This window comes from Peromyscus maniculatus, chromosome 1 (genome assembly GCF_049852395.1).
Source record: "Peromyscus maniculatus bairdii isolate BWxNUB_F1_BW_parent chromosome 1, HU_Pman_BW_mat_3.1, whole genome shotgun sequence".
Taxonomy (NCBI): domain Eukaryota; kingdom Metazoa; phylum Chordata; class Mammalia; order Rodentia; family Cricetidae; genus Peromyscus; species Peromyscus maniculatus.
The window spans coordinates 129989920-130014275 of record NC_134852.1 but is presented as its reverse complement, the minus strand read 5'-3'; the positions used below and the strand labels follow the sequence as shown (position 1 = coordinate 130014275).

At 43.0% G+C, this 24356-nt stretch overlaps 1 protein-coding gene across 5 annotated transcripts in view; it reads left to right on the top strand.

Moving 5' to 3' along the window:
* Dcun1d3 (defective in cullin neddylation 1 domain containing 3) overlaps positions 1-21588 on the top strand; it is a 44126-nt gene extending 22538 nt beyond the window's left edge. For 4 of the 5 annotated variants that reach the window (XM_016004141.3, XM_006985710.4, XM_016004142.3 and 1 more), the window contains exons 2-3: positions 14072-14607; positions 16726-21588. In XM_016004141.3, coding sequence (XP_015859627.1) covers positions 14177-14607; positions 16726-17209 — 915 coding nt within the window. In that variant the 5' untranslated portion in view covers positions 14072-14176 and the 3' untranslated portion in view covers positions 17210-21588. Of the gene's footprint in view, positions 1-11463; positions 13425-14071; positions 14608-16725 lie in introns of those variants that run through there. The other variant, XM_076551288.1, reaches the window with a different exon arrangement.
* Positions 21589-24356: the final 2768 nt, after the last annotated feature.

Below are 24356 nucleotides of genomic sequence, written 5' to 3'. Positions count from 1 at the left end.
ATTATAGGCAGTGATAGAGACTAGGCCTGGTGTGGGTTTTTGAAGCCTCAAAGCACACCCCTAGTGACACACCTCCTTCAACAAGGCCACACCTCCTAATCCTTCCTAAATAACTCACCAGCTGGGGACCAAGCATTCAAATATATAAGTCTATGGGGGACATTCTTATTCAAACCACTACACTATTAGTGGTTCATCAGCGGGCACACAGCAAACACTTGCTGTGTACCTAGGAACTGAGGTACACAGGATAAAATTTGTTCTGTTTGGAGGATCAGATAAATCAACAACGAGACTCTCAGAGAATGAAACCTGACTGGTGTTGCAGTCCTGTAATCACAGCATTTGGGAAGCTGAGGCAGGAGGATCATGAACTCAATGTCAGCCTGGACTCTAATTATATCTATAAAAGCAAACCAAAAAACCAAAGCAGCTGAGCATGGTGGCACACACCTACAATTAATTCCAGCACTTGTGAGGCAGAGGAAGGCAGAGATCTCTTGAGTTTCAGGCTAGCTAAGGCTACATCATGATACCTTGTCTCAAAAAGCAAAACAAAACAAAAACAAACAACAAAGCAAAACAAATGAAAATCCAAACTATCAAAATGAAGAAAACCAAGACGAAACAAACAAAAGTGTTGTCCCAGATTAGCATACAATGACATATAGATTGATTGAGTCCATCGCAGTATTTGAATTGAGACACATCTGGTATGAAACGATCTTTTGATTTTTCCCAAACTTAAGGTGAGAACATGAGTTGCATGGTGTCTGTGGAGATGTGTAAACCCAGTTATTTTTCATACAAAGCATGTCCTGTTCTTTGTAGAAGGCACAGATAGGACTTCAGGAATGATAGGATTGGATGTGGTTCTTGAAGTACATGCAAACTGATGACAGTTCAGAAAGCTGCATGCAACTCAATGAACCCTCTGTTAGTAGATGCAAAATGTGTGTGCACTCACATATACAATTTATTCTGGGTCTGTAGCTGCCCTTAGGTTGTCCAACATAGTGATGACCAGAAGAGAGAGCCTTTGGTTCTATTGCTTTTTGGAGTTTTCTCATGTTGGATTTTCCTAAAATAGGCCCTGTCAGGGCAACTAAAATAGCATTGCATTGACGCTTAGGTAGGGGTGATTTAGGCAGGAAATAGACAAGAACTGAGTAGCCTCTTTTTGTTTTTGTTTTTGTTTGAGACAGAGTCTCACTATGTATTCTTGGCTAGCCCTGAACTCACAGAGATCCACCAGCCTCTGTCTCCTGAGTGCTGGGATTAAAAGCATGTACCACCATGTCCAGCAAGAGATACCTTACTTTGCAAAGCCTGCAGTACCATGTTGCTTGTTGCTTTCTATCATATGTTAGACTCTCTTGATATAAGTATGTTTATCTCTGCATGTTAATGTATCCATGTGCCACATAAGCATTTGTGAAAATAAATGTTATAAAAATAAAGCAAAATAGTTTTAACCCGTGTGTGTATATATGTATGTGCACACACACACACACACACACAGCTTTATATAACCCTCATAGGATGGAGGTATATATATATTGTGTGTGTGTGTGTGTGTGTGTATGTGTAAAATAAAGACAGACAAACCACAAGCATTTCTAGTCTCTGTCTTAGAAACCCGAATTCTTCCTAAATTGGCTCTTAGCGTAGGGAAATTGTTTGGGTGATAGTAATTGAAACCAAGAATTCTGGTCTTGTCTGGTTTTTCAGTTTCATAGGATGTGGTTTAGATCAAATACCTTTGAGCTAGAAGAAGATTGGTTATGTCATTATTGTACAGAGGCTTCCAGGAGAGTTTGCTTTACATCCCATTACCTGATGCTTGGATGTTAAGAGGGGTTCTTCCTTAGGAACATGAAGGAGAGAAAATGTTTCTACAGTAGAAGGCAGGAGTAAATACTCTGTAACTTTGTATTTGGAGGAAGGCTAAGATAGTTCTTTTAGCTTGTTAGTCATGCCATCTTATATAAATAGTACCCTAATGGCTCACCTAGTTGTAATGGAATTTGTCAGCTTTCATGGGCCAGGGATCATTGCTCCTGTTGTTCAGCTGAGAGTACCCATGACGTATTGGGTTGAAATTGTGGCCCTGTAAGCTGGTCCAGGAACATTAATCAGGAATCTAAGCATTGGATCTTCCTTTCTGGGCTGCTAAGTAGGAGATCTGAGAAGCATTAAGTGTCTTTGTAAGAACTCTTTCAGTTGTGATACAAGCTGATATCTGGGGAATGTAAAAGGGAATTTACTGACTGGCATGTTCATGAAAGTTAGGCTTTGATCTCCATTCTTGAAGCCATTGGATTCCAGGTGTGAATGATGTTGTTAAAACTCAGTTTGTAATTGCTCAGTATTACTTTCCACCTAAGAATCTCATTCTTGAGTTTTGTATGTGTTAGATTTGAAACTCACCCAGTAAAGAGAGCCTGTTTAATCTTCACATCTACCCTCTTTAATAGACATTTTACTTTCCCTGGTAGCTGTGGTATGGTGACCATTTTCATTGTTTGGCTTGGGTGCCTGTGTACCCCTGGTAATACCAGGAATGTATAAGGCAGTGGTGGGCCTAGGTCACATGCTCCATTATGAATCCCACATATGCACAGTCTTATCCCAGGAGTTAGGGAGAGAGGCAGGGAACTTCTTAGTAGTGAAGCTTGAACAATTATCTGATAAAGACGCTAGGTGGTGGGGAAGCATACATGGTTCTGTTAGGTTCTGTAATGTCCTTTGATTCCATCTATAGCTCAAAAGCCCGTATGACAGGTCTGTGGGCTAAATGCAGCCCACTTTCTGCTTCCAAAGCTCCACAGCCCCATGTCCATAAGAGTCCCTGTGACTCTGGTTAGTCTAAGAGCCAGATTCTCAGCCCAGTGCTAAGAGGACGAGGATGCATTTGACTTTCAGATGGTATCATCTTAACTTTTGGGAGGGTGGAAAGGGTAAGGTTTGTCTAATACTTAAAAAAAAAAATACATTGAGGAAATTGAGATGAAACTGAAGGACGATCATTTGATGAACCTCTTGTTTCTTGTCCCATCATTTAACAAATCTCTTAAGTCCTTGTGCTCACAGTAAAGCTGACGCTTCTTTACTTGCTGCCTGGATGTTTTTCTATAAATATAATATCTTCTATGCTTTCAGCAAAGTTTTTTTTTTTTTTTTTTTGGTTTTTCGAGACAGGGTTTCTCTGTGTAGCTTTGCGCCTTTCCTGGAGCTCACTTGGTAGCCCAGGCTGGCCTCGAACTCACAGAGATCCGCCTGGCTCTGCCTCCCGAGTGCTGGGATTAAAGGCGTGCGCCACCACCGCCCGGCAAAGTTTTTTTTTTTTTTTTTTTTTTTAATCTTTTTTTTTTTAAGGGAAACTGGATTAGTTGGCAAATACAGTATGTTGAAAGTATCCATTGCTAGAATAGACTTTATATAAAATGTTTTTGCATATTCTTTGATCCATTAATTTCCCTTCTTAGAATTTATTCTCAGGAAATAATTATTACTGTTTTGGTTTTTAACTTCATTTTCTAGTATGCCTATAGTAGTGAATTATGGAGAGCAAGTTAACATCTGAGAGTAAGAAATTAAAACAACAAATCATGGTGCCCGTTCATTGAGATACTAAGCTACACAGTGTTTCAACACAGGGAGTCTCAGTCTCTTTGCTCCCTCTGGAGTACAATACAAGAATTTGGACAGATTGAATAGTAGGATATAACTAACCTTATGAGTTATGTGCGGTCTGGAGCATTTGTGGCGATAACAATATTTAAAATTGTTGTTGAGGGGTTAAGGTGGTAGCTTAGTCATTAAAGTTCTTGCTTTTCAAGCTTGGGGACCTGAGTTCAATAACCCCAGAACCCATGTAAAGTTCATTGACTTTCACCAACACACACGTGTGCATACACATGCACAGATTTGTCTCCATTTTCTGGACTTTCTAGAAAATGTATATAGTACTTCTGATTTGGTAGTAGTCAGAGACGTTTCTGACCCGGTTACTCATGTGGTTGAAAGGAAGAATTCTCATGCTGTGCAGGTCTTTTTGTCCCTCTGTCTTCCTGTCTGCTGTGCATTAGCAGCCAGCCTCCATCAGGGGCTTCTAGGAAGAAGTTGGTATGTGTGGTCTTATAATGGATTTAGATTTTCTTTATAAAGAATGAGCAAGCATTAGGAAATTGATCAGTTACCGTGTGATAAACTTGAGGCTTACTTGGAAACCACATGACTCTAGAAACCTCAGCTGTATATTTGTGATCATTCAAGTATTCCTTTAAGGCATTTGCAGGCAGTCATTTATCATTTTTTGTATCAGGTTCTTTCCTCATCTTTTGACTCATTTCACAATTTCCTTTCTTTTCTTTTACTGAATGCAAAAATCTAATCTCATCTTCAGTTAACTACTTTTCAGCTGAACTCCTTAGAAGGTGACCAGAAAGTGAACAGTTCATGTGGTAATTGGATGTTTGAGGACTAATTAGCTATAATATGCCAACCTCCTGGGTGGCAAATATCTGTACGCTATCTGGAAGCGGGGAATGACTGTCTAATCAGCAGTTCACCTTCAGGGAGGTCTACTGAAGTACCATCCCCCGGAAGGAAGGAAACCATCCATAGAGCCAGAGTATAGCAGTTGGGCTATTCTCATTATAGTACCTGGGAGGACAAACTCAAGACAGCCTTCTGCCTTTAAACAAGCAATGCCATTGGGAAAGCAGGGGTGTCGGCAAGGGACACTGATGACAAAGGGTGACTGTTACAGTTGTCCCCCACAGGCTCATGTATTTGAATATGTGGTGCCCAGCAGGTGGCACTGACTAGGGAGGTTGTGGAACCTTTGGGACTGCGGCCTCTCCAGCAGAAGGTGGTCCCTGGGGGCAAGGCTTGAAGGTGATATGTGTTCTGGATTCCAGTCTAACCTCTTTACTTCCTCATCTGCCAACATATGAGGAGCTGCTATCTCACACTCCTACTGCAGTGGTGGACCATATCTTCCGGTACAGTCAAAATAAATCTTTGAGTTCCTTCTTTAGGTATTTGGTAACACCAATTAGAAAGGTAACTAATACAATGGCCACCCTAGAAATCCACTGCCTCCCTGTGCACTTATGGGGGTAGTTAGACCTGCTTTAGAATAGTTGTGTAGGGGGGAGAAACAAAAGACCCAGTTGTGGGCCGGTGACATGAGATGGCCCAGTTTTGGTTATTTTGGGTAAACATGCCACTCAGTTCTAAAGCTTGGAGACCAAAATGCTTCATTATTTCATTTTCGAAAGTTTATGTGGTATGTGTCTATGTTGGCTTGCTTGTATTTGGCAAGTAGCCCTCAGACTAGCTAGTAACACTGGTTTTAGTCTTCAGACCTTAAATAGATATATAGTCTCAGTAGTATCTAGTCATTGGCTGCTAAGGGATGGATTCTGAGTGAGTTTGTCATTGTGTGGATGCCATTGAGTGTCCTTATGCGTAGGTCATATTTCATGTGGTATCTTTTTTTTTTTTTATCTTTTATTTTTTTGTTTTTTTCGAGACAGGGTTTCCCTGTGTAGCTTTGTGCCTTTCCTGGATCTCACTCTGTAGACCAGGCTGGCCTGAATTCACAAAGATCCGCTTGGCTCTGCCTCCTGAGTGCTGGGATTAAAGGCGTGCACCACCACCGCCCGGCTTCATGTGGTATCTTGATGCAGTCAGGGGAGATGGTACATGTGACATGTATGATCTTGCTGCCAGTCACACAACATGCCGTTTTATAGTAATCTTTTAACAACAAAAAGGTAGCATTGTAAATATGTAGCCCAGTAACATAACCTTTTTATTAAATGTTATATACTATACTTAATTGTATGTGCTGTACTTTTTTACAGCTGGCAGTGTAGAGTACTTAATCTATGCCAACATGATCATGAATAAGTGAACACTGTTTCTCCACAGCATTGGGGTGGGTCTTAGGGGACCACCATTGTGACATTGTCCATCACAGATGAAAACATCATTAGACAGTATGATTATATTTCAAGTGTGACACCTAAGGACCAGTGACAAACTAATAAAAATAAGTGACTTTGCCAAGCTGGATGGTGTTAGTCATGTGACCCAGATTATTTACTAGACATATAACTAGTGTGTATGTTTCCTTTTAAAGATATTTTCTCTTTCCTTCCTTCATGCCTCTTCCCTTTTGCACTTTTGAGATTGGTTGATGTCCAGGTCCTCCCAACCCTGACTAGAGCTGCAGTTTGAGTTTGCTAGTGTAGGTCATTTTAGGACAAAGACACGTTTAAAACACGAACATAGAAACAAACAGGTTCTGTTTGTTTGGGCGGAGGAAACTGCTTTCCCCACTAAGTGGCTCTGGTAAGACCTAATCTCTGAAGGTGATCTTCCTTCAAGCCCCAATTTCCTAGTGCGAGGAGCAGTCCCCTCAGTCTTTCCTCATTATCTCTGCAAGTTTCTAGAAGTCATTTACAATTGGACAGTGCCCACTTTTCAGTCTTTTTTGAAAAGGTCACTCGAAACCTGTAGCTGCCAGGTGGGACTAAGAGTCTGTCTCCTGTAGTCTTGTCTAGAGACTCCCTAGGGCTTAGAGGATGGCTCACATTCTTTTCTTCAGTGTCTGGCATGTTCAGTGAGAAGTAAGACCATGGGCCCAGCTAGCTCTCCAAACTAGATAGAAGTTGGAAACATGAATTTCGTATTGCTTACGTGGGAATGCCGGTGTGTACTGGTAGCTTCTGGCTGTAGAATAGACTGACTCTAGGTGGGAACAAAATGGGGAAGGGCATTGCGTTGTTCCCTTCTGTCAAGGCAGTCTTAGGGCAGGGCTGACACACCTTGCTGACACTGTTTTTTGGTATAGGTTCACCTCCTGTTTTTTTAGCTCCTCATTTCACAGGCTCCCTATGAGCAGCCAACACTTCCTCTGAGCAGGCTTTCTGACCCAATCAACTACATCAAAGAGACAGTTTGCTCTGGGCTGTTTACCATGGAGAATACTGACCCTGAAGAGTTAGTTCAAACAAAAGTGATGAGGGAAGGGAAGGCTGCAAACTCCAGATGTCTGTCACCCCATTGTTCAGATTGGAGTCACCTATTCTTCTTTTGGGCTTGACTCTGAGAGTATGAACAAGAAGAAGCAAGGGAGCCATTCATTAAGGAGGACAAGTTCTTGTCTTCAGAAGGTTCCAGATTTTCAACTTCAGTCTCTTTTAAATGCTAAAAAAGACAAAGGTAGCCCCAAAATATTATACTTTGAAAAGACAAATTTAGACCCCTTATTTTAATGTCAGAGTCACAGAGAGGCCAAGTGATTTGTTGAAGGGATGCATTGTTTATGGGAGTCTTGGATGAGTCTCCAAGGTGTCCTCAACCCCTGGAATCCACTCACGTGTTGATAAAGAACATTTTCCTCTCGGGGCATTGTCATTGCCCTGGCACACATCATATCAGAGAAGAGTAAGCAAGGCCAGGAGAGGGATCAGGATAGAGATCGAGAGCCTGGAGTCAGACTGGTTACCTCAAGCCTACTCCCTGAATTTTATTTACTTCTTTTATAGAATGAAGAAAATGTTATCTAACTTACAGAGATATAATGAGTTAAATGTAACGGTTCATATCATTCTTAATAAATACATGCAGTGCTTTGTGTAAGTGTGGGTGATGTATATGTGCATGTGTAAAGGTCAGAGGTCAGTGTCAGGTGTCAGGTGTCATTCTCCACCATATTTTCTGAGATAAGGTCCATCATTGAACCTGGAGCTTATTGATTCACTTAGGCTGGCTGGCCTGGAAGCCCCAGGAAGTTTCCCTGTCTTTATCCCCCAACACAGGGGTTAGACATGGACTACCATGCCCAGCTTTTACATGGGTACTGGGAATCCAAACTGAAGTCCTCATGTTTTTGTGACTGTCACTTTACTGATGGGCCAATCTTTCCAGCTCCCTGGAATAATTTTTTCCCCCATTTTTCGAGATAGGTTTTCTCGGTGTAGTTTTGGTTCCTGTCCTGGATCTTGCTCTGTAGACCAGGCTGGCCTTGAACTCACAGAGATCCACCTGCCTCTGCCTCCCCCACATGTTGGGATTAAAGGCATGCACCACCAACGTCCAGCATGATTTTTAAAATATAGTTATTATTCTATGTTAATTACACAGAATAACCATATTGGTCTTCTCTCTTCCCATTTCCTGCCTATCGCTATTTAAGAACCCAAACAAGATCTGCCTCTCTGTGAAATCCCAGTGAAGTCTGGCAGATTGGTTTTATTTTGTAGTCCTATTGTGTAGCAATTAAGAAGCCTTAGTTTCCTAATATAAAAGTTTTAGCAGTTTACTTCTTAGGCGTGTTATAAAAGTGCAACTGTTGCCGGGCGGTGGTGGCGCACGCCTTTAATCCCAGCACTCGGGAGGCAGAGCCAGGCGGATCTCTGTGAGTTCGAGGCCAGCCTGGACTACCAAGTGAGTTCCAGGAAAGGCGCAAAGCTACACAGAGAAACCCTGTCTCGAAAAACCAAAAAAAAAAAAAAAAGTGCAACTGTAGCCCCAGGCCCACAATTACTATCTTTCTGAGTCTCTCTCAAGTTTTCTTTGTAGTTCTTTTATCTCTCCTTTTTTCCTGTCTCCATCTGTGGGTTGGTCTTCACTGTGGGTCGGCTCAACAACCAAGAGTAAGTCACTTGAAGACGCTTGCCTGGTTCTTACCTCATGGAACTACCAAAGAGATAGGCACAGCTGGAGCTAGAGCACTCCAGGGACCCAGGCCTCTGAGGATTGCCCTTGGGGCCTAGTAGTGTCTGCTTCACGCCTGGGGCTGGGACTGAACTGGGCAGGCAGCCAAGCCTTTCCTCAGGAACAGCAGCCAGGGCTGGCACAGAGGGAGGAGGATTCTGGAGGCTGATGTGGAGAGAAGGGAGGGAAGGAGTCAGAAACAGCTGGAGCTAAGACTGAAGGAGAAAAGCTGGGGACTGATCTTGATCAAGTGTGAGCTGAACCCAGTTCTTGTCTGGTAAATAAATACCCAAAAGAGTATAAAGGCTTCAACTAGGTTCCCCAGTTAGTGCATGTGTGAACCGTTCCTCCACCTCCACTTCTTCTTCCAGCCCTGCTCCCACCTCTCCTTGTCCTTGGCTCTGGTTGACCCATTTGTGCCACAATAGCTCAAGCAGGAGAGCAGCCACTTATGAGACACACTTGACTTGCCATAGTAGAGCTGGGCTGGCTACTGAAGAATACTTCCTGTGGTAAGGGAAGCTTGAGTCTGTCAGTGACTTTGTGATAGCAGTAATAATAATGATTACAGAGAGAGGCGGACACTTCATTGAATGCTTCTATGTACCAAATACATGGATTATCTCATTTCCTCTGCTCAACAGTCCTCTGAAGTGCAGTGGAATGAGCTGCTGACAGGTTTGGTTAATAGATGCCATCATTGTGATTCACTCGGCCTTTCCATTACTGTACTTTCTCCCTCCCTAGATAGGCTCCTTGACCTTCGTGTGCCGCCATTTAATTTCCCGGAACTCATTAGTTTCACAGAGCTATGTTTCTATGTGGCTGTTACCATACACTAACAGATAGAAAAGAGTATTCATTACTAATAATTGTGTTGTTTTTGGAAACTGGGCACTGGAGTATCTAGATTGTGCAGAGGCTGTCAGCAGGTGGCAATGGGAGGGAGGAGAGCCACCTGGGAGGACACCTCCATTAACAGAGTGTAATTGCCTAGAAAGCTAGAGAGCCTGTCTTTGCAGGACCTACAGAAGTGGATGAAAGAGGAAAGAGAAAGCCTACTTAGGTTAGGAACAGGGTATGGCTAACAGTTTAAAGTATTCACCCAGGCACAGCTTGATTTTTATTGAGGATCAATCCCAAGGAAATCACTTCCTGTGGAGAGCCTGATTCTCCACATGGTGGGGCTTTGGAGCTTTTGAATAGTCAGTGATGTGGTATTAGAATGTTTTTGTTTTTTGAGACTGGGTCTCAGTATGTAGATCAGGCTGGCCTTGAACTCAGAGATCCACCTGTCTCTGTTTCCCAAGTGCTGGGATTAAACACATGCATTACTATGCCTGGCCTTTTATTATTATTGTTGTTAATAACATTTTAAAATTGTGTGTGTGTGTGTGTGTGTGTGCGCTCATGTACCATGGCTTCTGTGTGGCAGTCTGGGACAACTTTTAGAAGTCTGTCCTTCCTCTCTACCATATAGGTCCTGGGGATTATCCTCAGGTTGTCCCTAACCTGGTGGCAGGCACCTTTATCACTGAGCTATCTCAGTAGCACTTGTGAGACTGCTTTTTAGAAGGACTTGAGCTAATGACTTTGGAGTAGGGCTGGCTGTTTGTACCACTTACGTTATCTGTGTTTCTTGACTGACTATGTGCAATAATCATGTGGGTAGATTTGAGAAATTCAGTTAGTTACAGAGCTTTCACTACACTGATCTGGTGGAGCAGGTCTGGAACAAGTAGACTAGTTAGTTCTAGCACATCTCCTCCCTTTCTGGGATGGGGAGCTGTGAGCCCAAGGGCATCATACTTGTTGGAATCATGGCAGCTGTGCTGGCCTGGCCCTGGGGAGGGCAGTGCTAAGGATGTCTTTGATCATGCGTGCAGATAGTGTAGTGTTCTTTCTGGTGGCTGATGGTTAATATCTGCAATTCTGAGGTTGTTGTACTGTTGCTTCTGAACATTACTCAGTGTGCTGTCCCATGATCCTTTGCCAGGGGTGGGTTCAGTTATACAGGTTGTGATTTCTTGAACTAAACATTCCAGGTTCTGTTTGTTCTGTGATGTTGGATAAATTTACTGTATGTACGCAGAGCCTCAGTTTCCCTGTCTTTAAATGGAATTGTGGTGAGGAGGGCACATGAGCTAATAATGTTCTTAAAGTGCTTAGTTAGTATAGAGCTTGGCTCCGTATCAAAGGCTCAGTTAACCAATAGCCAGTGAGATCTTCAGCTTTGAAAGACTGAAGAAGGTTCTGCCAGCCTCTTGAACACAGGGCTGGTTGCTGTGACCTGGCCTGGAGAAGCCCAGAGAAAAGAGAAATCAAAGAGCAACCCAGGAGCAGCACCCACCAGAAGGTAGAAAATACTGGCTCTCACTGGAGACCACTACTCCATCCCACTAGAATGGGAACTTTTCAAAGAAAGGAGCTATGATGGAAGAAAGCCGACCTTCTGTCACTGGGTGATTGATCATCTGTCCACATTGATTTCTCCCTCTTTTTCTCTGAGTATGTTAAAAGCCTTCAGGTTTCAACTGGTTCCGCTGTATCAGGTCATCTAAAGACATGGAGACCCAGCAGAGTAAATGGGATTTAGGCTTCTATGGGAGCCCCATCTGTCCTGCCCTTACCTTTAGGCCTTGGTGCCAAGCTCTGGAGGGAGCTGCAGTACTGAAGCATCTGTCCAGTGGGGGCGGGGTGAGTGGTCTGGGTAGGTGGGTCAGATGGAGGGCAGGAAATCCTCTTATCGCACCCGGGGGCTGGGTCTCCTGCAGCAGGAGCTGAGCAGCAAACACTGGTGAGTCAGCGAGCCTGGGAATTAGAGTTGCCAGTCTGTGAGCATGTGGGGTTTGTGTAAGTTTGGGCCTTTTGTTTCTTTCAGCAATCCAGTCTTTAGAAACACAAATCTGGAAACCAGACCCTCCACATGCTACAGTCCTTCTTGTTTGGAGAGAATTCTGCTGGAACAGTTGCTTCTCTTGTATGATGGTCTTCCAAGAATTAACCCCTTGCCTTTTGAAATTTGAATAGGTTTCACTCTGGCTTACTACATGCCCAAAGTATGAACAGCCTGTGAGAAACCATGCTTGGGTCTGTCACTTTTCACAGCCAAAGCACTTTTAAGGGTTTCTTTGTGTGTGTGTGTGTGTGTGTGTGTGTGTGTGTAAAGCAAACTGAAGCTGCAGTTCTTTTGAGGACATGTGTAGACATGTCTTTTGTCTCTGAGGGTGGAGAATAGGACACACCCTGATAGGAGTCTGCCTTAACTACAGGAATGGTTGTGGTTCCTTTTAGATGACTACACTCACTGCTTCCTTTTAGAGAGAATTCCTCTTGAAGGTAACTCATCTAGACACTGTTTGGTAGAAGTTGTTTTGTTTTTATCTTTTTAGCCTTTCTTAACAACTACCCTTTGCCCCATTCTCAGACTCTGAAGAGCTCTGAATTTGAACCAAGGAGGGCCTTGGAGGCTCCTTAGAAGTGGGAGGCCCATGCTGGACTGCCACTGAGTTTTGTCTGGTGTCTGCTTTCCTCGTTACCCTTGTGGCTCCTGATCCAGAACTAACAGCAGTCAGTGTCAGTGGCTGCCCTTGTTCTAGCAGTTGGCAGGATTTTGCAAGTACTAAATTGTAAATGGATTTTTTTTCTTATAGCAAACTAGTTAATGGCTAAGCACGAGTCCTGAGTAGACTGTATTAGAGAAGCTGCTTCTGCTTTTGTCATAGATTTCTAGCAGCTCATATAAAAGTTACAACAAATACAGTGAAGAATTTGCTCAGTGTCAGTGTAGCCTTTTGATCAAGCAGTTCTATCTCTTAGAGATTGTATTGGGTGTGGAGACACACCTAGGTTGGGAAAGTACCTGGAGTGGAGGCTCCATAGAGGTGGGTGGAGCAGGGTAGAGCTAGGAAGTACACCTGTGTGAATCCAGAGATCAGATGCGCTTCCCTTGGGCATTTGGCTAGGTCCCTGCTTGAAGTTTTGACATTGTAACTCTTTACCTCCCCATCAGACCATTATGAGATTACAGGTGGCTTGGATATGGTCTCTTCTCCTATTCCATCAGAAGCCAGCCTGACAAACCAAACAATGTATTTATTATGTGGAAGCTTCATCATGGAGTCTTGCCTTCAGTTAATTTTCTACTCCTTATGTACCCTAGCATCTGAGGGAGAACAGGGAGAAGAAGGAATGGCTGCCGTGTGGTGAGGCCTGTGAGGCGAGGCCCCTCAAACTCTCCTTGACTTCTACTAAGGAGTGTCACCAGCGCCATCCATTATTTGTGGTGGTATTGTGTTCCCCAAAATATCGTGTACCCTAATAAGCTTATCTGGGGTCAGAGACAGAACAGCCACTAGATACAAAGGCTAGAAAATGGTGGCACTCACACCTTTAATCCTAGCATTCCAGAGGTAGAAATCCCTCTGGATCTCTGTGAGTTCAAGGCCACACTGGAAACAGCCAGGCATGTGACATACGCCTTTAATCCCAGGAAGTGAGCCTTTAATCTCAGGGAGTGATGGTAGAAAGGAAAGGAAAGATATATAAGGTGTGAAGACCAGAAACTAGAAGCATTTGGCTGGTTAAGCTTTTAGTCTTTGGAGCAACAGTTCAGCTGAGATTCATTCTGGATGAGGACTCAGAGGCATCCAGTCTGAGGAAACAAGATCAGCTGAGAAGATGGCCAGGTGAGGTTAGCTGTGGCTTGTTCTGTCTCTCTGATCTTCCAGTTCACCCCAATACATGGCTCCATGTTTGTTTTTATTAATAAGAACTTTTAAGATTCCTGCTACAGTTATTGTAGACTTAGCTACTTCTGTATTTTTCTGCTCAATGGCTACCAGGACAAGGTAATTTATACTCCAATGTGTTGCTTATGTTATGCTGGGAGGAAAAGACCTACTGTAACAACAATCTTTGTTAAAATTTGAACGTGTAGATTATTAGGTGTAGAGCCAGGTGATGGACTTCTGGTTTAACCTAGGTCCAGATAAACTTTCTTATATGAAGGCAAAAGTTGACAAGACTTATTTCCCCTGGAACACTCTGTCAGAACTGTAGTCTCCAATGTGTTCTGCAAATGAATCAGTTTCTTGTAGCCCATGCTACTTTTAAGATTTCTAGGAATTTCCCATGCTTGTTCTCCATATATCCCTTAGCCACCATTTCCAAGGAGCACAGAGATGATTTACAGGAGAGGTAATGGGGGAGGGGTGTCTTTCCCTTGGCTCATTGTTAGCTGGGTAAAATATGTTCACTGGTGGACAGTTCTGGAGTGTGGTGTCTATACCCTACTCCTCTGCATATAGGTGACTACTTTGTAATTTCCTTCCAGGTTGGCTGGCTCCTCTAACTGATGGCATGTTGAAGTACACGGGCCAGCAGCAGCGAGGGCATCTGATCCAGAGGGGGCCACTCTAGAGGCCAGGCCATCACCACCATGGGCCAGTGTGTCACCAAGTGCAAGAATCCTTCATCAACCTTGGGCAGCAAGAATGGAGACCGGGACCCCAGCAGTAAGTCACACAGCAGGCGCGGAGCTGGCCACCGTGAGGAACAGGTGCCACCTTGTGGCAAACCAGCTGGGGATATCCTTGTCAATGGGACCAAGAAAGCAGAGGCTGCTGCTGAGGCCTGCCAGCTGCCAACATCTTCTGGAGATGCTGGGAGGGAGTCCAAGACCAATACTGAGGAGTCTTCCTTGCAGAGGTTGGAAGAACTGTTCAGGCGCTACAAGGACGAGCGGGAGGATGCAATCTTGGAGGAAGGCATGGAGCGCTTTTGCAATGACCTATGTGTTGATCCTACGGAATTTCGAGTGCTGCTCTTGGCCTGGAAGTTCCAGGCTGCTACCATGTGCAAATTCACCAGGTTAGTCCCAGATGCTTTCATGTCAGTAGGTGAACAGAGGAGGAAAGAAAGTGACATTGGGTAGTGTTACCAGCTAGGACAGAACTGGACTGGCTTCATATGTTTGGGGCAAGTGGTTCCCCCTCCCTTTTCTGGCCATTTTCTCTAAAGCTTAAGTTCGGAGTTTTAGTTCTGATCCAGAGAACTCCCTAGACTCTCCTAAGGGATTTTTTTTAAACACATACCTGGCACTGTAGCAGAATTACTGAATAGATTTCTCAGTAGGTAAGACTCAGGAATTTGTGTCTTCGTAAAGCTTCTTTGTCTGATATATGCTATCCTGTTTTTTTCCTCACAGAACAAAGCACTGCCTGATTGATAGGTCACAGTTGAATTTATCATAGCAGTAAGAGGCAGCCTCACTGGGTACCAACCCTCTGCCTGAAGTTAAGCAGTGTGAACCCTGTTGCTAAGTTGCTGCTCAACCCCACTGACAACTGCCCGGAACTTGTCTCTTATTCCTTTACACGGCAGTTCACTCATTCGATGTTTATCTGTAGTCTGCCAGGCACTTTAGTGCCCATAGAGTAGGTGCCTCTGGGGATACACCTCTACAGCCAGGCTTGTGTGCATCGAGGACAGCTAGCCTTAATTATCAAGTGGTAGTTGTACAAATTGTCATAGTTATGCATCCATATTGGGGTTGTTTGTGTATCAGGATATGGCAGGCTGGGCGGCGGCGGTGGTGCACGCCTTTAATCCCAGCACTCTGGAGTCAGAGCCAGGCGGATCTCTGTGAGTTCAAGGTCAGCCTGGTCTACAGAGCGAGATTCAGCACAGGCACCAAAACTACATGGAAAAAACCTGTCTTGAAAAACCAAAAAAAGAACTTTGAAGAAAAAAAAAAAGAAAAAAGAAAGAAAAGAAAAGAAAAAGAGAAAAGGCAGACCGGGGCTTGAAGAATGCAGGGTTAAATAATAACTGACATTATTTTGTTGTTGTTGTTAATGTTTTGTTTTTAAAGATGGGGGTCTCACTATATATAGCCCTAGTGGTCTGGAACTGTATATGTAGACCAAAGTGGCCTCAAACTCTCAGATCTGCTTGCCTCTTAAGTGCTGGGATTAAAGGGGTAAACCACCATACCTGCCCCGGCAGGATGGACTTTAAAATGCAGCTATATGGCCTGTTCAGTAGATCAGATGCCTCAGACTTCAGCAGCTTGTATAGTCTCTGAGATGATAAGTGTGAAACCCTGTTGTAAACTGCAAAGTACTGTATACATGTTAAAAAAGACATATGCAGCTAGGTGTGGTGGTACATGTCTATAAATCCAACCCTTAGGAGGCTGAGGCACAAGGATAAAGAAGTCAAGGGTAGTTTGGGCTACATAATGAGACCCTCTTATAAAATAACAGAAACAAAAATAGTTAAAAGAACTTTTAAAAACTACATATTTTTGGGTTTGTTTTTTTTTGTGTGTGTGTGTGTGTGCATGCACATGTGCCATGCTTTGAATGTGAGGGGGCCAAAGGACAACTTGAGGGAATTGATTTTCTCTACCTTATGGGCTCTTGGAATCAAACTCACGTTATCAGTCTTAGTGACAAGTACATTTACCTGCTGAGCCATCTTGCCAGGCTCACAGCCACGTGTATTCGTTTGTTTCTTCCTCTCATTTTTTGTGTGTGGGTGTCTTGCCTGCATTGTATGTGTCTGCACTGTATGCATATCCGGTACCCTCGGAGGCCAGCAAAGAGTGTCACATGCCCTGAACAGGACTTACAGGTAGTTGTGAGCTGCCATGTGGGTTAGAGGAACTGAATGGGCTCCTTTGGAAAAGCAGTCAGTGTTCTAACCCGCTGAGCCATCTCTTCAGCTGTTTTTTTTTTTTTAAATCTATCCATCTATCTCACCTGTCTATCTGTCTATCTATCTCTATTTATTTTTGAGGCAAGGTCTGACTACTCAGCCTTAGCTGTAGAACACTGCGTAGACCAGGCTGGCCTAGAACTCCGAGATCCTCCTGTCTCTGTCTCTTGAGGGCTGGGGGGTTAGCTGTTGTTACTAGGCTGTCTTGCCTCATCATCCATGGTATCATTTTTACTTACTAATTGTACCTTTTCCTACCTGTCGCAGGAAGGAGTTTTTTGATGGCTGTAAAGCAATAAGTGCAGACAGCATTGATGGGATCTGTGCACGGTTCCCTAGCCTCTTAACAGAAGCCAAACAAGAAGATAAATTCAAGGATCTCTACCGGTTTACATTTCAGTTTGGCCTAGACTCTGAAGAAGGGCAGCGGTCACTGCATCGTGAAATAGCCATCGCCCTGTGGAAACTAGTATTTACCCAGAACAATCCTCCTGTATTGGACCAGTGGCTAAATTTCCTAACAGAGAACCCCTCGGGAATCAAGGGCATCTCCCGGGACACTTGGAACATGTTTCTTAACTTCACTCAGGTGATTGGCCCCGACCTCAGCAACTACAGCGAAGATGAGGCCTGGCCGAGTCTCTTTGATACCTTTGTGGAGTGGGAAATGGAGCGAAGGAAAAGAGAAGCGGAAGGGAGAGGTGCACTCAGCTCAGGGCCCGAGGGCTTGTGTCCAGAGGAGCAGCACTGAGGATCTGCCTGCTGCCCTGCAGCCAAGTGAGGAATTGGACCTTTCTGGAAATTACTGAAGATCCGGATATTTTCTACTTTACACCTTTCTCTGCCTTGTATTTGAAAGGGCTCTAAAATGCTGTATCATGTTTTAGGCACTTTCTTCATTTTTTGGTTATTTTGGTTATTTCTTTTTTGGGCGGGAAATCCCCCAAAATATTTGAACCTGGCTACATGTTGTGTACCTTTTTTTGAAGCCTTCAGATAGAATAAGCCTGCCATTTCTTGCACAAATTTATTAGATTTGTTTTGTTTTTGTTGGGGAGGGTGTAGGCCCGGGTGGGGAAGTGGGACTGTTAGGTTGAATTAACATTACAAAATGATACAGTGCCAGATCTCAGTTTTGCATATGATTTTTCAGGGCAGGTCTGTACTGTGTGTAGTGCTGTTTACATGGTTGACTTTAGGTTGTAATAATTATTTTAAAATTTTACACAGATATGAATAGCAGTGTTAACTGTTAGCCACATTGCATTAATTTCCAGACAGTTGGGAGCTCTTGGAGAGCCAGAGCCAAGGCTAGTCAAGAGCATTTGCAGTCTGATGCCCCACCCCATCCCTTTAAGCTAATTTATCCAAAGCCCTTACCTCCCTCACTTCTTGCTCATTCCTTCTTTGACCTATTGCATTTCATATTTAATTTATCCATCACCATGCTGTACCTGTCAGTCAAGTGAGCAGTTTTGTTTTGTTAGAACACATTGTACTGAAAACCACTTAAGCGTTGAATGCAGAGAAAGCAGTGCTACCTCAGTTTTGCTGGAAGTAGACTTCTTTGATAGTTTTCTTTGATGTTTTTGTATTTTCATGTCATAAGTGGAAATACTGTTTTGTTTTGTTTTTTTCTTTTTCTTTTTCATTTGCCTTGGAGCCAAAGTTTCCGTTCCGGGTGGTGAGAAAAGTGTGTCTGCCGGCCAGCTGACCTAAAAGAAAGCTATGGCATGGAACTCTGCTTCAAACTGTTTTGGTTTTTTTTTCTTTAGTTTTTGTTGAGTATCATCAGCTTACTTGTCTGGCAAGTTGCAGAAGCCCGAGGCTGGCCTGAACTCTGCCAAACCAATGATCTGAGTGTACTGAATCATTACATGTGTGCCCCCTCCCTCTTTGCTGCGCCCACGTTGTCACTTACCCCCCAGGAGTTATTTATTCTCTTTTTGTTAATGTCGAGCTCATTTGGGGTAATGTGATGACTGTTTAGGTTTACATGACCCTCCTCTCCTTCCCTTACCCCAGGTATGTATATATACATATATAAGATATGTATATATTTTACCTTTATAAAATATATATATACACATATATGTATCTATATCCCTTTATTTGTCTGCTAAAACTGGCCATAAGAGGGAGCTGCCTTTGATCTGTAGTTTAAGAAGATGCCAGGGAGTGTCATAAATGGAGGCTATTGTATATGAATTTGGACATTTTCACTAAAGAGAACTTGAATGAATTTGCCTGCAGGAAGGAGGAACCAGTTCTCTAGACTCTGCATGTTCACTCTGCAAGGCCAGCTTTGGTCAAGCTGCCACCAGGGCCTGAGGAGCTGACTCTGTCCTACCTAGTTCCACTAGAGGACCCTCTTGATAATTTCCCATTAAGAAATATCCTCAAAAAATTGTACTGGAAGGTGGGTGACAGGAGCTTGTACAGTTCAGCTTCCAACACTTCGGAACAGATTAAAAAGGGAATCTTTTAATAAAAGTTACAAAAATATTTATACTCTTGATACAATGAAAAATGTCTATTAAATATTTGGAATTTTCTCCCTTAATTAGTCTACCCCAAATCCTGGGTATATGTTTCTCGCCATGGGCTAGAGTTGCATGCTTTGAGTTCTTTACGAGTCTTACAGCTCTGGGCTCCTATCTTTATAAAGATGATTATTTAAGGAGATGACAGTCCTATTTCCTAAAATTGGTATTGACACGGAGCATTTTTGTAGGCCTGACAATTGTCTTTTCTTGAGGGACAGATGAAAAACCTTAAAGTCAGCCACAGACTTAAGATAGTGTGCTTGAGGCCGAAGAGGCTGTTGGGCCAGATGTTGCTCCTTTCTTCTAGCCATAGTAAGACAAAAGTCCTTGAGTAAGTATCCAGGGGCCCAGCAGTTTCCCAGGGCATAGCTACACTGCAGCCTTTGGGGAAGATCTCATCCAGCCAGTTGTTCCGAATTCTGAATTAGGTAGAAGTCCAATGAGGGAAGAAGTAGCGGAGTGTTCTAGGGGAGACTTTGTGCCCCAGGTAAGAAAGGGTGTATGTGCAGGGAAGTGCCAGGAGAGGGAGGCAGCCAAGGGCCCCATGGACTCAAGGATCTACTAGATTCCTTCCTCACTGGGTAGATTTTAACTGACTGCTCAGTTTCTCCAACCCCAGTCATTTAGAAATTATTTGTGATTGTATTTTTAATGACCTGTTGTTGAGAAACCAGAGACAGGAACAGTTAGGGACTTGGGCTTCTCAGTGTGGTAGGTTTTGTTGTTTGTTTTGCCAAGAGATTCACAGCGAGGTGTAAGGGTTGTAGTTAACACTTCACTCAGCCTCAGATAGGCTTGCTTCAGCAGTGGCTGGAGGCCAAATGTCTGCCCTCAGGTAGCCAGCTTTGTGACACTGGGGTGATGTAGGGAAGTGCGATATATGGGTGCCATTTTGGAATTCTGCAACATCTAAGCATTACTACACAGAATCTGTTGGGAAACTGCTTACTTTGGGCAAGTGGCTTTTTGAGTTTCCATGGTGTTTCTTTAGTAATTTATTAGCAAGCTGGTATGAGATAAAGGGTTGCTTTACTGACTTCTTTCCCCTAGCCTTGCCAAACTTGAATGTATCATTCTTAATGACACTTTGCTGTACTTCTAGGGGTTGCCTCAGCAGCTCTCTTTACTGTGGCAGATGTGCCAACATGTGTGTGGATGGGTCCAGAAGTTTGTATGTACCCATTTGATAAAGAAAAAAATCTCCAGAGCTGGCTGAAAATTCAAATTTCAGTCAAAGCTTTGGGCTAAGGGAAAGATACAAGAAAATGTGCAAAGCAGTATTGTTCATATTGGATGGACACAAAGTAAAGAGTTAAGCTGCACACAGTATTAGCTTGAAACAGTACTGTCTCCTAGGGCCTGCTCTTCAGGCCAGATCAGGTCATGGGACCCCATAGATTATGTACTTGGACCACTGGTGGGAAGTTGCTGAGATAAAAGACTAGTCCAAAAACGAATGAAGCAAAAGACCTGTACATTGGAATGTATTGTTTGCTATATTTCAAGTGGGGTCTTCAGTGCAGCAGGTAGACCCAGTTATACAGTTACATAAGGAACAGAAAGAAAACTACTGTTAAAAAGTGCCCCCACCCTCCACTTTCTTTAGACTTCTTATTCTCCTGTGTATGTTAGGATGGCTAGTGATGACCTGAACAACTTGGTAACTGATAAAGGTCTTACTTGGAGGACTCAAGCAGTATTTGGCTTAAATACTTGAAAGGACAAAATTATCAAAATATGTCAATTAGGGCTTTTTAAGGACATGTGACATTGATCCTCCCTTCTGGGTCATATAGAGGGGAGGTTTTTGCCACTTCTCTTCAGAGTACATTCCAATGTTAAGCTGTAATAGTAGCCCATACCAGTTGGCCCAGGACTACATGCTGGGGATGGTCCCCCCCCCCCCTTTTTTAAAAAAAAAAAAAAAAAAAAAGAATGATGCTTGAGCATAGGATGCCGATGCTGAGATGGTTTGATTAGCTGAGTAATCAAGTTCTGATTCATTCTAGTGTTGGAGTGGTGTGTTCTGTTTCTCTTGGAAACCCAGCCTGCTCTCAGATACCTACTTCCATCACATATCTTGAACATTGCCAAGAGAAGCCATTCAACAGCTGTTCTTTTTCTCTCAGCACAAATATATTTGCTATAGAAGAAGTATCCTCCCTCTAATACTGATCCCCAGTCCTCAGAATCTGATTAACTGCTCTTCCCTGCTGCACTGAGTATATGGTTCTAGGTTTTAAAGAGGGAATTTGAAGCAATAGGTAAACAGGGCTTGATTGAATTGGTCTCATATATATCCTGTCTTAAGCCGATGAGGTGATGAGTCCACTGCTCATGTGACCCTCCACCGTTGTGGATCCCTCTTGGTTTGTGACCAGCATATGTTTCTTGAGGTTGTACAAACTTGACAAAAGTTAATACTTTTGTATTCTCTGCACTGTTGCACTCTCAAATAGCCCCTTGAATAGTAACTTGATATACACATTTTTGTCTTTGATGTCTACAGTATTTTTTTTGTTTTTGTTGTTGTTTTTAATTTGAAGGTTATCTGCTGTTGGATTCAATAAATTTGTTTACCTGACTATTGATATTTCTGCAGAAAACAAAAACCAGTGAATTTATTCTGAGGCTTAAGTTATCCACTTTTCCTATGATGCTGTGATCTACTAACAGCTTGGGAAAATGACCCATATAGGATAGGAGCCCAGCTCCAGCCAAACACAGGTAATAATCTCCATACACTGTGAATGTTTATAAGCCTACTATTGAAATCATCTTTCTTACCTTAAGTAACTCAATTCCCATGAGAAAAGTCAAATCTTGAGCCCTGTGTATGACCCCCTAGGTCTATTCAGACTTGCAGTGATTAAGCTCATCTTTTATTCATCTGCAAAATAAAGGCATCTCCACCAGGGTTAGGGTTTAAGGAAAAGTTTATGAGACACCCATGATACCTCATGGTGCTCAACCATCCCCTATTAAGATTCTCTAAAATAATGTTAGGTACACTGGGGGGCAGGAGCAGAGTTTAGTGTGTGGCATGACATTTGATCCTTTATCACTCATTGCTCCCTAAAAGGGCTCAACTTTCTATTGTGCCAAATTGGGAGAGGAAAAATTGTAACAGGAACTCTGAGACGGCCATCAGCTTCTTAAGTTCTAGACTTAAGACCCTTAGTTCCTTTCTTGTATTTTCTGGTTGTCTGTTCAAGAATGGCACTGGTCAGCCATCTTGCTCATTTCTTTTGTGGAAGTGCTGATGGTTCCTCAAAGGTTCCTAGCCTCTTGGTAACTCTTAAAATGTAAGTGCAGGATGGTGATCAGATAAGCCTTTTCAGTTGGAAAGGGCTTAGTAAGCATGATATTCCTGAGAAAATGTGTAGTTTTACCCTTGTTCCACACTCCTCCCATTGACTCCTGGGTTTGTCCTTTTTAATAAGCACAGAAGGAACCTACAGATTGGAGAGTAGCAGAGTGGAATGGAAAATAGCCAACTAGGGTGCTGTTAACAGTGCTGTATGGATTATAAGCAGATATTAAATGATTGGCAAGTCATTGTTATACAATTACCAGATGAGCATTGTTTGCATGGACTTCTACTAAGAAAGTATACTAAAAAGTAGTCCAGAGGGATAGAGAAGAGTCTCTTTAATCAAGTTGTGTAAAAACCTCCAGTTGCCTTTTCCTGTGGCGTTGCCTTTTTCCTGCTCCTCAGACAGCTGCCTTGGCAGTTCAGCATTGGCTGCTAGAAGGGTGTGGGAGGAACAATGCACAAACGCACTTATGAATGGAATGTGTGTTTTGCAAGAGGCCAAGTTGGCAGCTTTAGTTTCCAAAAGGTGGGACATCAGCTGGAAGAACACAGTGTGCAGAAGTCTCAGAGGTTTGAAGGCTAGGTCCATTTAGTTCTGTAGTGGGGGCCCAGGGGGAAACCCTCATCCATGCTGAAGAAGATAACCTTGCCCAGTTCAGAACGCCTTAATAGCTTCTTGCAACACTTTGCAAAGGCCACTAATGCTTGCTACTTACGCACTACTCATGCTGGACTTTTGGTACTTAATCTTCCTACCAACCATGAAGTAGGTACTGATTTCCCCATTTTAAATGGGGTCTTAGGAAAATAGTTCCCAGTCTACTACTATTCTTGAGATTTTTCATGAGCTAGATCTTTGAAGTCTCATAATTCTTAAAAGTAGGTATTTCTTCAACTTACACAGCTGTGGAAATGGACTCAAAATGACCCAAATACCCAGCAGCAGAACTGAAGTTCTAACCCACACTTTTCCATGTCCATTAGAGGGACTGTCTTTCAGGACAGAAGCCTCAAAAGGTAGATCTCAATTGAAGCCCACTGCTTTAGAGCTCAGCTGGAAAGGAAGCTCAAGTGGGCACAAGTTTCCTCCTGACAGAAGAACTTCAGGAAGCAGTGTGTTGATGTCAAATCAAACTCTAGTGCTTGGTTCCACTTATGGTCCACTCTTATGGAGGCTTCATTTAAGGGCTGAACACTGCCCTATGTACCCAACCCTAAATTTTCAGAATTATTTCTTTCCTAACTATAAAAGTAAGTAATAATGCTGAACTGCTTTCTTTTGTTGTTGTTTTGTTTTTACTGGAAGCAGGGTCTCACTATGTAGCCTTCAGTGGCTTGGAACTCACTACATAGACTGGCCTGGCTTTCAAACTCAGAGCTTTCAAACTGGAGACCTGCCTCTGTCTCCAGAGTGTGTGCACCACCAAGCCTGCCTGCTTTTTGTTTGTTTTTTGTTGTTGCTGTTGTTTTCTTTTTTAAAATAGAACCTTCCATTAAAGCATTTTGTAAAACATGATTTGCCAGTCCTACTAATCAGAGAGAAATACTGTTAACATCTTGGCATACAACATTCCAGGCTTGGTTCCAATCCTATGCATAGCTTTGTACATTTCCCCTATGCAACAGGAATCAAAACTATAATACTGTTCTATAGCCCTATGCACACACATGCATGACTATGAACTCAACTTCATTTATCTCTATGGTAATTCTGAGAGCCAAGTGTGCTGACAAATGGCTTTGATCCCAGGAGGCAGACAGGTAGACCTCTGAGTTTGAGCAGTCTACATAGTGTTCTAGGACAGCCAGGGCTACACAGTAAGGCCCTGTTTCAAAAAGCCAAATACTAATTCTATGAGATACTAGCATCTCTGTGCCTGGACTAATAATATTTAACTTAAGTTGAGCAATAACTTAAAAAGTTGGGATTAGAAGGGGGCACATGTGCACAGCACACTCATCACTTTGTGCACTTTTTGGTACAAGCATCTTATCTTCAGTTCTTCTGATGGAATTTGTAAGATCTGAGTGTAGAA